Source organism: Galeopterus variegatus, unplaced genomic scaffold (genome assembly GCF_000696425.1).
Source record: "Galeopterus variegatus unplaced genomic scaffold, G_variegatus-3.0.2 Scaffold11691, whole genome shotgun sequence".
Taxonomy (NCBI): domain Eukaryota; kingdom Metazoa; phylum Chordata; class Mammalia; order Dermoptera; family Cynocephalidae; genus Galeopterus; species Galeopterus variegatus.
Window position 1 is genome coordinate 30,983 of NW_007737802.1, and position 12,859 is coordinate 43,841.

Sequence of the window (12,859 nt, forward strand, 5' to 3'; positions counted from 1 at the left end):
GGGGCCCTGACCATTTTCCTATATTTTCCCAACAGCATCCCTTCTCCAAGCTGTGTTTGTTCTACTGACACTGCCTGCCTGGATATAGCTGGGCCAAGTAGAGTTGCTTTCCTGGAAATGAGAGCCTGGGATGGTACCTGGACTTTTCTGTTGATCTGAGTTGGTGTAAACTCAGAGAGTGTCTGAAGAGAGGGAAGAAGGAAAGGGAATTCTTGACAGAATTACGGGGAGGGGGAGGACGGAGAGGAAAGAGGCATTTGAGCATGTCCTTTACTAGTGGTGGCTTTTAATCCTTCTTAAAGAAATGCGATAGCTTGACTGTTAGAAGAACGCTGCAGAGGAAGCAGCACAAAAGCAAGACCGTGAGCGAGGCGGGGAAGGCGCTCTCTCCCTCTGACCCCGAGGGCCGACCCCGGCCTGCGAGCCCCGCAGCTGCTGCAGGAGGCCCTCTCTGGACGCCGGCGCCTGGATGATCTCCACCGTGGGGCTCGTCTCTCTTCAGCCATCGCTCTGTCCCGTGTTATGGTTCTCTCTCTAAGAGGCTGTTCCTGAGTCCAGGGTGTGGCTGTATAAGTGAGCACAGACACGTCTGTCATCCAGAGGTGAAGCTGACGTGTTGGACCGTGGAGGGCCAGTTTGCTGAGGACCTTGAAGGTTCAGAAAAGTAGCATCTTCCGTGCAAGAGGATAATTAAAAAAAACCATTCTCATTCCATGTTTAATGACTAAAAGAAAAGGATTTCTCCAATGCAGGGGCATTTGCCCTTTTTCTGAGGGGCCTGGGTCCCCAAAGGAATTGCTAATATACCAGAGAGGGAGGTATTGAAGGGGACAAGAGGGAGATGAGGAAGAAGAGGAGCGGAAGGGAGGAAGGGAGGAAGGCCTCCCGGGAACTCATGCCACGCGTGGTCAGCTGCTGCCTGCAAAGCACATACTAAGAACCGACCTTCTCTGGAGCACCTAATTACCCTCCCGGGAATTCATGCCACGCATGGTCAGCTGCTGCCTGCAAAGCACATACTAAGAACCGACCTTCTCTGGAGCACCTAATTACTAATACCACGATCTGAGCAAAGACAGGTGTTTCATATCACGTCACACGGAGCTCTAGTCCCATCTGTACATCTCAGAAGACTCTTAGATTTAGAGCATCTCCTCTTCTTTGAACTGGAAGGGAGTTTACCTTATGAAATCTCACTTCACGAAGGAGGAAAGTGAGATTCAGAAAGTTTAAGGGAATATTGAAGTAACACAGCTACCAAGTCTTTCCTTTGTTTATCTTTTACTTAATTAGAAGCATTTTTCCAAATGTTCGGGTTCGGCTTGTGGTGCACTAGGACCTCCAAATATCTCTTTGATTTAGGCACCCTACAGGAAGTTTTATGAACTCGTCATATATTCTCCATTCACAGATTTCCTTTATCCCCCTAAATTTCCTTTCTATAGTGCACGACTTTGTGTGAAGGGTCCAGCACTAAGCTGGATGCAAGCAGGCTTTATGCAACTGCTTATCTCATTCTCACTTACTGATGGGTGGAAATGTGCCCAAGGAGCAGTACATACTCTCTTCCCTCTCAAAAATCCACTAAAAATGACACTAAGGACAGGAAAGGGACTTTTAAAGGCATAATCCCACAAGACAGAGCAAAGAAAATGTAAGAGAAAGTAACAGATTTTTTAAAAGTCGAAGTCAGAAAGTAGATGGATAAGTGGTAACTGAATTATTAGACTATCAGAAAAGATACAGAGACAATAAAGTGTGCCAAAGAAATCTTCACAAAAATTATAACATCCTCAGAAAGATCAGAGGAAATATTGCATTCATGAGGCAAGAATGGGATAGCATACAAGGGAACGTTGGAGAACAGAAAAAAGTCTATTGGAAATTAAAATATGATAACAGAAATTTAAAATCTCAGTGGAGTTTAAAGAAAAAACAAAAACACGCTGGCTGGTTAGCTCATTTGGTTACAGCACAGTCTTGTAACACCAAGGTCAAGGGTTCGGAGCCCCAGCCTGGCCAACTACCAGAAAGAAAAAAATAAAATAAATTAAAATTTCGGTGGAATAGTTGGGAGATAAAGTTAAGGGTACCTTCTTGGAAAGTGGTAAGGTAAAGATATTAAGAAATATGCAAAAAGTGATAAGAACATTAGAGAATTGTTGAAGTAAATTAAAATAGAGACCAGGCCTGAAAAAATTCCTCGTGGACAAAAACAGGCCTCATAAGTGATCTCAACCTTACTTGATTTGTAAACATAAGCAAAACTTAACTTGAGCTGTTTCTTGTAAACACAAGAAAGAAAAACAGAAGTTAAGATCAATCGACCAGAAGTAGCCACCAAATTTACAATTATAGTACTTGGCCTTTCCAGTGAGAAACTGGAGATGACAGATAGTTTTGTTTAACGTAGTAATAGCTCTGTTTAAAAACAGTTCCTAAAATCTTTTTGATAACTTTATACTAAGTTAAATTAAATGATAAATATTTATTAAATATCTAGAACATTTCCAAATAAGATAAACTAGTAAACATTAATTCCCGAACATGAGTTTAAGGTTATGTATTTCTAGCTTCTCACTGAAGAGGAACTAGAGATAGTTGGGTCTGTTGAGAAACATGTCCTGTGCTATGAGGAAACACATGCTATTTAAAAACTATGAAATTAGCTACTTCCTAGTTTTCACTAGATGTTAAGGTTACTATGGACTAATCATTTTAATCCTTATATATGTAATTAAAACTACTAGAAATACTAAGGATAAAAGGAAACAACTATATGTGACCATGAATATGAAAAATGTATAAAGTAAGATGTATTTTCAGTAAACAAAAGTGTGCAAGTATGTGCTTCCATTAAGGAGAAAAGAGGGTAATTTTGATTTAAAGCAAAATGACTAATTGCTCTAGAATAAAAAAGGAGAAGACTAGGACAAAAACTGAACAGATATAGAAAGCTGTAGAAGGTTTGCAAAAGAAGATTTTTATGTGTTTCATCTACTAAGATCAGATAGATTTTACTTACATGTTTTACTTTTATTAAAAACAAGCTCAATGACATACTGATGCAAAGTTAGAATTGGGTTTTCTCTGTGTTAGAAGGACAAAGTTTTCTTGTAGTATTGGTCTGCTCCTGATTATGAAAGTTTTGCTTCTTTACCTTTTACGCAATTGACCTAGACAAGAAAGATTTTGAGTTTTATCAAGATAATTTTCTATGGGCCAGCCCTGTGGCTCACTTGGCAGAGTGCGGTGCTGGTAGCACCAAGGCCGTGGGTTCAGATCCTATATAGGGATGGCCGGTGCGCTCGCTGGCTGAGCGTGGTGCGGACGACACAGTGCCGAGGGTTGTGATCCCCTTACTGGTCAAAAAAAAAAAAAGATAATTTTTTATGGTTCATGTCTTTTATTAGGTTTTTAATTATTTAAGAAAAGTGAGCCTTTTCAATATTAAAAGAGCTAAGTATTTAAAAAAACAATGTAACAATCTTCTGTGTTTGCCTTTAAAGTCTTTTGTCACTTTGGCATTGTTTCACAGTGACCTTTGATCCTACTGAACTAAATGTTCTAAATCTTTTGACAGACACATTTGACAGCTTCCTAAAATCAAATTCTAAATCAAAACTTTTTGGTCTCAAATTAACTTTGGGATTTCCTGAGGGTCCCTGGAATACCTCAAAGAATTTATTTTCTCTCCTTATAAAAAGATATGTTAAACTAATTAGATTTATTTGATACATTAAATTGCATGGGGAGCATGGTCAAATAATAAATGATGCTAAGCCTTCTTTAAGTTTATTTGTTATAGATATGAGTGTTCTAGAAATTGTGTGAAATTCTTAGATATGTGATATATCCTGGTGTAATGTTATCAGTCATAAATCTAATTATTACCTAAAAATGCTGTATGCCACAACAGCAACCGAATTTCCATTCTGAAAGCTTTTGAAATTTTGATACAAAATTGCAAATTATTCATATGAAAAGACTGACAAGTACAAGTTTCTGATAACTTTAAGATCATACTATTGGACAAGGTAATAATTTCTAAAATTCTAATGGAAAACTGATGGATTCATAAAACTGCAAAAAAACCTTGCAAATTGCAAGCAAAACAAAAATCAATTATAAGGAACTGAATTAACTGATGAGAATAATTATAATTTTTAAGACTTTTTTGTTTGAAACATGCTAGTTCTTTACAGTCTTGTCCTCTAGATTTAAGGATCCTTTTTTCCTCTTTTCTCTTAAGTTGTCTATAACTTATAGCTATTTGATAAAATATGCTTTTGTAGACCAAAAATGGAACATTTATCTTTTTCTCTCTCATTGCTCCAGAATTTGGAAGCTCTTATTAAATATTCTTATTTGCATTGTAGGTATGTGGATAGGTTTAACAAGAATCTATTCTCCTTGTAACAAGATGTAATTGGACCAATCCTTGGTTTGGCTTATTAGCCTAGAGAGATTTTTAAAGGTTTAATCTGAGATTTCTCATTACCACACAGTTTTAAAAAACTAAGGTTATCTGCTACAAAGTCAATAAAACCCCTTGGTTATTACCAAAACTCAGACTAAAAATATCATATTTAAAAATATACACAGGGCCGGCCCGTGGCTCACTCGGGAGAGTGTGGTGCTGATAACACCAAGGCCACAGGTTCGGATCCTATATAGGGATGGCCGGTTGCTCACTGGCTGAGCGTGGTGCTGACAACACCAAGCCAAGGGTTGAGATCCCCTTACTGGTCATCATTAAAAAAAAAAAATAATAATAATAAAAAAAAAATATATATATACACACACACACACACACACACACATAGAAGTACTATTCTTCTTGCACTTATATAAACAATCAAAAAAAATATATACACACACACACACACACACACACACACACACACACACATAGAAGTACTATTCTTCTTGCACTTATATAAACAATCAGGTCAAGTTTAATAAAACTAGACTTATTTTGTACGAAAAAAATTAACTGTGACTATTTTTGGGAAAAATGGGAGAGACTATAGAAGAGATTGTATGTCAATAGGAAACTGAGTGCACCCATTATCAAATTCTCGTCTTGTTCATTTTCTTTGAGGATTCGTCAACTCCCTGTAAACTGGATTGGATCCTGATTTTTTCTAGTTTCACTAAGAACTAAAACTGTCCTTTCTCTAAGCGCTACAAGCTGAAACTGAAGTGGTTCTCTGGATATGGAAGGAAGTGAGGGGAGGGAGATTACAAAGTGGCTTGTGGAACCTTTGGGGCTGATGGATGTGATTGTTACTTTAAAATGGGGACGCTTCATGGGTGTTAATTGAAGTCAAAACTCTTCAAATTGTACAATTTATGTGATGTTTATTCCATGTCAATAGTGCCTCAATAAGGCGGTTAAAAACACAACAGAACAAAACAAAACTAACCAACCAAACAAATGCAGATCTGTGAAGCAGAGTCCGGACAGGAAGCTACTGAAGAACCCAAGACCGTGCAGGCTTCTCTTCTGTGACTTGGGAAGGGTGGGCACTGCAGCAGCTGGTGAGGACGGGGTGTGCAGGAGGGATGTCAGGGACGCTGGGGTCTTACTCCCAGTCAGGATTTGCTGAGCCCGCAGGAACTCTGGAGAGGATAAAGCCTGATTCTCTCCATTAGAGAAAAAGCCCCGAGAGCTGAGGGCTGTGCCGAAGTCATCCAGCTCATGAGTGGGAGCCGCAGGGCCAGACCCTGTCTCCTGACGGCCAGCCCGGCTCCTCCACCTTCAGTCTGTGTACAGAAGTGCTGCTGCTTTGGATCACCGTCTTCTAGAAGGTAGGACTGGGAAGAGCCGGGGGAGGGACTGGATCAGGAGGGCTGGGTAGGTGGGTGGGGTGTCTGGTCCCGGACAGGTCTTGGTCAGGTGACTTGGGTTTCGCCCTGGGCACAGGGTGGGCAGCAGCGCTCTCTCTTCTTGTAATCCGCAGAGCAGGCGTGGCACACCAGGCCCCCGCAGAGCCTGGGGAGCAGAGACAGGGAATCCCGGGGGCCTCCGCAGCTGGCTGGGGGAGCACCTGGCACGGGCTGGGGGTCATGGAGTTCCAACACCTTCAGGTCCACCTGGCTGTTTCTAGTTTCCCAGCAGAATGCCCTTGTCTCAGGAGGTCTGCCCCATCCTAAAGGGTCTCCTGCTGCCCGGGGACCCCTCCAGAGTTTCTAATTCCAAACGGTAGCTTCCCCTGGTGGTCACTTTCCTCTCTCCCACGGCCTGTCCTGCCACCACGAGGGCAGAGGAAGGAGAGGGGAGCGGCTTCCTCTGTTCGGGACTCTCTTCCCAGACAGAAGCCCATGTCAGTCCATTCTCTGAAGCGCTACACAGTCCCACCTTCCAGGACCCGCTCCTCATCTGACCCCTTTCCACTGTTCTTCACGATTCTGCTCAGTGCTGGAAGCCAGGCAGAGTCAATGAGTGGCTTTTCATGAATGTCCAGTGCCAGTGCCAGTGTCCCTCCCTCCCTGGGGCGTGAAGGGGGCTATGGGCTGGGCGGTCCTGGAGGAAAGATCCTGTGCCCTTCTCATTACCTGCACGGATACCTCCGAGACAGTCGGCCAAAGATCTTGTGACAGACGACACAGCATCCAGGGACCGTGCAAGAGAGACGCTGGAGCTTCTGCCACAGGTGGTCCTTCTCTCTGATGTGGGCGTGGAGGTGGAGAGAGAGACATACACACAGACAGGAAGACAGAAAGATGGACATGACCCAGATGCAGAGGCAGAGAGGGACAGAAAGAGGAACATGAGGACAAAGAGGAAGACAGAGAAAGATGGATAGGGTGACAGGGGGAGTCACCAGAGATGCACAAAGGGACAGAGAAGACAGAAACAAGGACAGAGAGGCAGAAAGACAGAGATACAGACAGAGACGTAGGGACAAATATAGAGAGAGACGGATACACAGAGAAAGAAAGATGGGGTGGAGTGAGATAGACAAGGTGACAGAGGGAGTCACCAGAGACACACATCCAGATAAAAAGAGACAGAGAGACAGAGACAGAAACAAGGACAGAGAGGCAGAAAGACAGAGATACAGACAGAGATGTAGGGACAAATATAGAGAGAGACGGATACACAGAGAAAGAAAGATGGGGTGGAGAGAGATAGACAGGGTGACAGAGGGAGTCACCAGAGACACACATCCAGATAAAAAGAGACAGAGAGACAGAGACAGAAACAAGGACAGAGAGGCAGAAAGACAGAGATACAGACAGAGACGTAGGGACAAATATAGAGAGAGACGGATACACAGAGAAAGAAAGATGGGGTGGAGAGAGATAGACAGGGTGACAGAGGGAGTCACCAGAGACACACATCCAGATAAAAAGAGACAGAGAGACAGAGACAGAAACAAGGACAGAGAGGCAGAAAGACAGAGATACAGACAGAGACGTAGGGACAAATATAGAGAGAGACGGATACACAGAGAAAGAAAGATGGGGTGGAGAGAGATAGACAGGGTGACAGAGGGAGTCACCAGAGACACACATCCAGATAAAAAGAGACAGAGAGACAGAGACAGAAACAAGGACAGAGAGGCAGAAAGACAGAGATACAGACAGAGACGTAGGGACAAATATAGAGAGAGACGGATACACAGAGAAAGAAAGATGGGGTGGAGAGAGATAGACAGGGTGACAGAGGGAGTCACCAGAGACACACATCCAGATAAAAAGAGACAGAGAGACAGAGACAGAAACAAGGACAGAGAGGCAGAAAGACAGAGATACAGACAGAGACGTAGGGACAAATATAGAGAGAGACGGATACACAGAGAAAGAAAGATGGGGTGGAGAGAGATAGACAGGGTGACAGAGGGAGTCACCAGAGACACACATCCAGATAAAAAGAGACAGAGAGACAGAGACAGAAACAAGGACAGAGAGGCAGAAAGACAGAGATACAGACAGAGACGTAGGGACAAATATAGAGAGAGACGGATACACAGAGAAAGAAAGATGGGGTGGAGAGAGATAGACAGGGTGACAGAGGGAGTCACCAGAGACACACATCCAGATAAAAAGAGACAGAGAGACAGAGACAGAAACAAGGACAGAGAGGCAGAAAGACAGAGATACAGACAGAGACGTAGGGACAAATATAGAGAGAGACGGATACACAGAGAAAGAAAGATGGGGTGGAGAGAGATAGACAGGGTGACAGAGGGAGTCACCAGAGACACACATCCAGATAAAAAGAGACAGAGAGACAGAGACAGAAACAAGGACAGAGAGGCAGAAAGACAGAGATACAGACAGAGACGTAGGGACAAATATAGAGAGAGACGGATACACAGAGAAAGAAAGATGGGGTGGAGAGAGATAGACAGGGTGACAGAGGGAGTCACCAGAGACACACATCCAGATAAAAAGAGACAGAGAGACAGAGACAGAAACAAGGACAGAGAGGCAGAAAGACAGAGATACAGACAGAGACGTAGGGACAAATATAGAGAGAGACGGATACACAGAGAAAGAAAGATGGGGTGGAGAGAGATAGACAGGGTGACAGAGGGAGTCACCAGAGACACACATCCAGATAAAAAGAGACAGAGAGACAGAGACAGAAACAAGGACAGAGAGGCAGAAAGACGGAGATACGGAAATGGAGAGGGACACAGGGAGACAGTCACTTAGAGAGAGAGAAAGGAAGATACAGAGCCAGAGAGGGAGACAGAGAGAGACACACGGAGAAGTAGATAAGTGTAGAAGGGGACAGAAAGACACAGAGAAGGAGATGCAGAGACAGAGAGGAACACAGATACAGAGAGGGAGAGACAAACAGAGACAAAGAGACATGGGGCAGAGAAAGAGAATGAAGAGAAGGTGAGAGAGACACACAGGAGGTGTTTTATTTTAGTCTTTAGCCTTTTGAGAAGGCGGATGGTCCCCCTTCGCCCAGCCTGACCTCGACCCCTTATTTAACAGCCTGTGCACATCCCACTCCTCCCAGGAGTGCTCCCTGATCACGGAAGCCCCACGGGCTCTTGCTCCAGACTCACACAGCACATGATGCCTATTATCTCTTAGTTGGTACTTAGTACAAGCTTTCCTTAAAGAACGTTTAGGAACAAGGGCTGTTTTACATTTTTTCACAAAATAATACATACATGTGGTTTAAAACTCAAATAGTACAAAAGGGTTTATACCAACAGGCAACAGACGCCCTCCTAATTCTTTCCCATTCTCAGGACAAACTTTCTTTCGTCGTTCAGCTTTTTCTCTATGGTGTTACTTCCATCTTTAAGTAACATGCCCAGATCCCTCCTTCTTGACTTATCAACAGAGAACATTTTCTACTGAGCTCCTTCCCTTGATATCAGAGGATTTAGCTCTCTTATTACCAGCCTCACTGACTTTTCCTCCTTCCTCCCAATGTGGTTGTATCCCTGTGTTTGGTTGCTCTGTGGGTTATCTTTGTAGTTTTGCAGAAAATCCTCAGATGGTTATTCTCATTCTATGAGCTTTAGGTCGTGTCTTGTGACTCCTTCTGTGACATGGTGACGTCCTTCCCATCAGCTCTCCTCCTTCCTCCACCTCTGAACTTGTCACCTGTTCCTGCAGCATTCAATATGGTAGCCACTGGCCACATGTGACTATTACAATTGAAATTAAAATTATTTAAAGTTAAGTAAAACGAAAATTTCAGTTCCTCAGTTGTACCAGCTCAATATTTAGAATGCTCAGTCTCTCCATGTGCCTGGTAGCTGCCATATTGGACATCACAGATACAGAACATTTCCATCTCCATAGAACATTCTATTGGATTCTATTAATATTGTTAAGGTAGTGAGTGCTGTTTATATTCTGTTTCTAGAATTATAATTGTCTCCTGTGCTTTGCCTTTAGGTAGATTCTAGCACTGAAACAAATCAATGGATACTATTTACATTATTAGGTAATATGTACAGTATACAAACTATTATTAGGTAATATATACAATATACATGGTAGATAATATATACAGTATACAAATTGCTTCCCAAAGAGCTGAGATGTATTTTACAACATTGTCCTTCTTGAAGGCTTTTGTTTTTCTAGGAATTTTTAACTGCCTTTCTTTGCTTCTTGCATTACTTGCCTTTAGCATATTATTTCTCCACAAATTCTTCATCATATTAGGTACAAGTGGTCTTCAAAAAGCTCATGAAATGATCCATATTATCATTCAATTCCATTTTTCCATGAACTTTTTGAAGAACCTTCACATTCTCTTGATTCCCCTGTTCCCTAGAGACCTTCCTCCTGGACCCTGACGCTTCTGCCACCGTCTAGCCCGACGCTCCCTGGGCTTGCTGCCCACTTGCCATATTGGGAGTTCGCTTTTCTTCTCTCCTAGGCTGGAGCTACTGTTTCCTGAATTCCACATCTTCTCCTTTCTTAGATTAGTTCTTTATTTTTCTGGAGCACATCCTCAACTAACTTCCTAAGAAAGGCTGTGTAGGAGGTGAATTTCCTGAGACCTGTTTGTCTGAAAAATGTCTTTGCTCTATCACCTTCCCCACTGAATTCATTGCTTGGCTTGACACAAAATTCTAGGGAAAAAGTGAGCTTTTCTCAGAACTCAGAAAGTATGACACCACGGACTCTTGACACACTTTGGGTTCTACTTCTTTTATAGGTGACCTTTCCTCTATATTCTGTGTCTTTTACTGAAATTTCATAATGATGTATCTAAGTGTGGGTTTTGTTGTGTTTTTCATTTATTGTGCTGATCATAAAGTGAAAACTTTAATTCTGATGACCTGTGTCCATTACAGCTGGGAAATTCTCTCATATTTTTATCTTTGTTATATTTTACAGGATAATCTCCTCCATCTTATTCTCTCCTTTTTTGGAACTTCTGTCAGTTGGAGAGGATATTGGAACTCCTGGACTGATTCTTTATGTCTCTAACTACTTCTCTTGTGACTTCCATCTCTCTGTGTTTTTTATTCTACTTTCTGAGAGACTGCCTCACGTTTCTCTTCTTTTTTTTTTTTTTCGTGTCCGGCAACGGATCGCAACCCTCAGTGTCACGCCCGTACTGGACCGGACTGGCAATGGGATCGCAACCCTCGGTGTTGCGCCCGGTTGCGCCTGCACCTCGCTCAGCCAGTGAGCGGGAACCGGTCTGTATGTGGGATCCGAACCCTCGGCGGGAGCGCCTCCGCGCTCCCAAGCCGCGCACTGTAGCAGTGCGCCACCGGGCCCGCCCCTCACGTTTCTCTTCTAATGCTTTTCGTGAATTTAAAAAAAATTCAGCAGTCATACTTTTAATTTCTAAGAATCGTTCACACCTTTGACTATTGCTTTTCACAGCACCTTGTTTCATGGGAGATGAATCTTTTTTGTTTGTTTATCTCCATCTCTACTCTTTATGTTCTAGACTCTTCTCAAATGGCTGAGGATCCTTGGTTGCCATTTCTTGTTTAATGCTGGTTGGAGCTCTGAGTAGTGGTTTCCATTTGAGGCAGGAGGGGGAGACTGGGCAGGGAGCTACTTGCTAAACCAGACACCCAAGTGACAGGACAAACTGGCCTTTTATCTGTGACATATAAATTTCTTTAGAGAAGGACCTTTTGACTATTTGCCTGGGAGACAGGCCCCGGCTGCTGGATATTCTGCAGGTGGGCAGGCAGGCAGAAGGCAGGGGTGCAGATTGCTCTTTCTAAGGGCTTTATCCTCACCTCACTTCTGCCATCTGTGTTCCTGGGATCTCTGGGTCCTGAAGTTATAACTTGGGCTCCACACTATATACACTTCTTCATCCATTTTCCAGGTTCTGGACATTAGCTGAATGCTCTCATCTGTGGTGGGTAACTATACCTTTCTCTCTAAGTTTTATTCTTTTACAATCATTTTAGTGAGATCTCAGGATGGAGAATAGATGAGGTGAGGTCAGTCTACCACCATCTTGGTGCAGAAGTCAACATCTGTGCCTTTTTAAAAAAAAATTTTTTTTTTCTGCTTTAGGTCACATCTGCCATAAAGTTTCTGCCAGTGACATGCCATTATACAGTTTGGGGTTCCCTACCTGAGGACGTTGTGATTAATTTCTTTAGCACCAGAAAAAAAATTTGTTTGGAACCTCTGGAACCTGGGACAGCTGACTCAGAGCCGGCCCAGGGGTCTGAGGAAGTCCCGTGGGCAGGCAGGTGTGGGACATGTGATTACCTCTTGGTCAACCCCTGTGTCTTTTTCCTCCTTGTCCCATTCTCAGCCCGTGAGTCCCTTTCTTTTCTCCTAACCTTAGTAGGTGTGTGTGTATGTGGGGGTGGGTTGGGGTGCAAGTGTGTTTATTGTCAGAGGACTCTGTGTAATTTATATGCTGTGTGTCCTTAGTGACCAAGTCAGCCTCTCTGATCCCCAGTTTCCTCATCTGTAAAATGGGGATAGCAGCAAGAGGTGGCTAAAAGAAGGAAATGGGTTACCATATAGAAAGTTCTGGAATCCTGCTTGAGACTAGTTAGTGGAGTAGAATGCTCTTTCCCCAGCATCCACATCCCTTACCATGTCCCCTCCGCAGCCCACCCTGCTGTCCTCGTCCTTACTGAATCAGTTCCAGCACCCGCCTCTTCATGGCCTGGACCAGGGCCTGCTGCCCTCCAAGCTCCTCCCCATACATGGCGTCCCTCCTCTCAGCCTCCTGTTGCTTCTGCTCCAGCTCTGCCTGCAGCCGGGCTCTCTCTTCCTGACACCTGCACACAGAAGGAAGCTGAGTTCTGAGCTCAGCATTTGTGACTGAGCTAGGAGGGGCCTCCACCTGACAGGGAGCTCCCAGGGAGAAGCTGGTGGTGCCCCGGCAGCCGAAGTTCACACACACACAGACACACACACACACACA

At 43.5% G+C, this 12,859-nt stretch overlaps 1 protein-coding gene across 1 annotated transcript; it reads right to left on the minus strand.

The window, feature by feature from the left end:
• Positions 1 to 5,898: 5,898 nt before the first annotated feature.
• On the minus strand, positions 5,899 to 12,713 carry LOC103610743 (RUN and FYVE domain-containing protein 4-like; the record flags this gene model as incomplete). Its single annotated transcript, XM_008594845.1, has 3 exons — positions 5,899 to 5,998; positions 6,562 to 6,672; positions 12,567 to 12,713. Coding segments are annotated over 3 exons (358 nt in total), but the record flags the coding sequence as incomplete, so codon positions are not given.
• Positions 12,714 to 12,859: the final 146 nt, after the last annotated feature.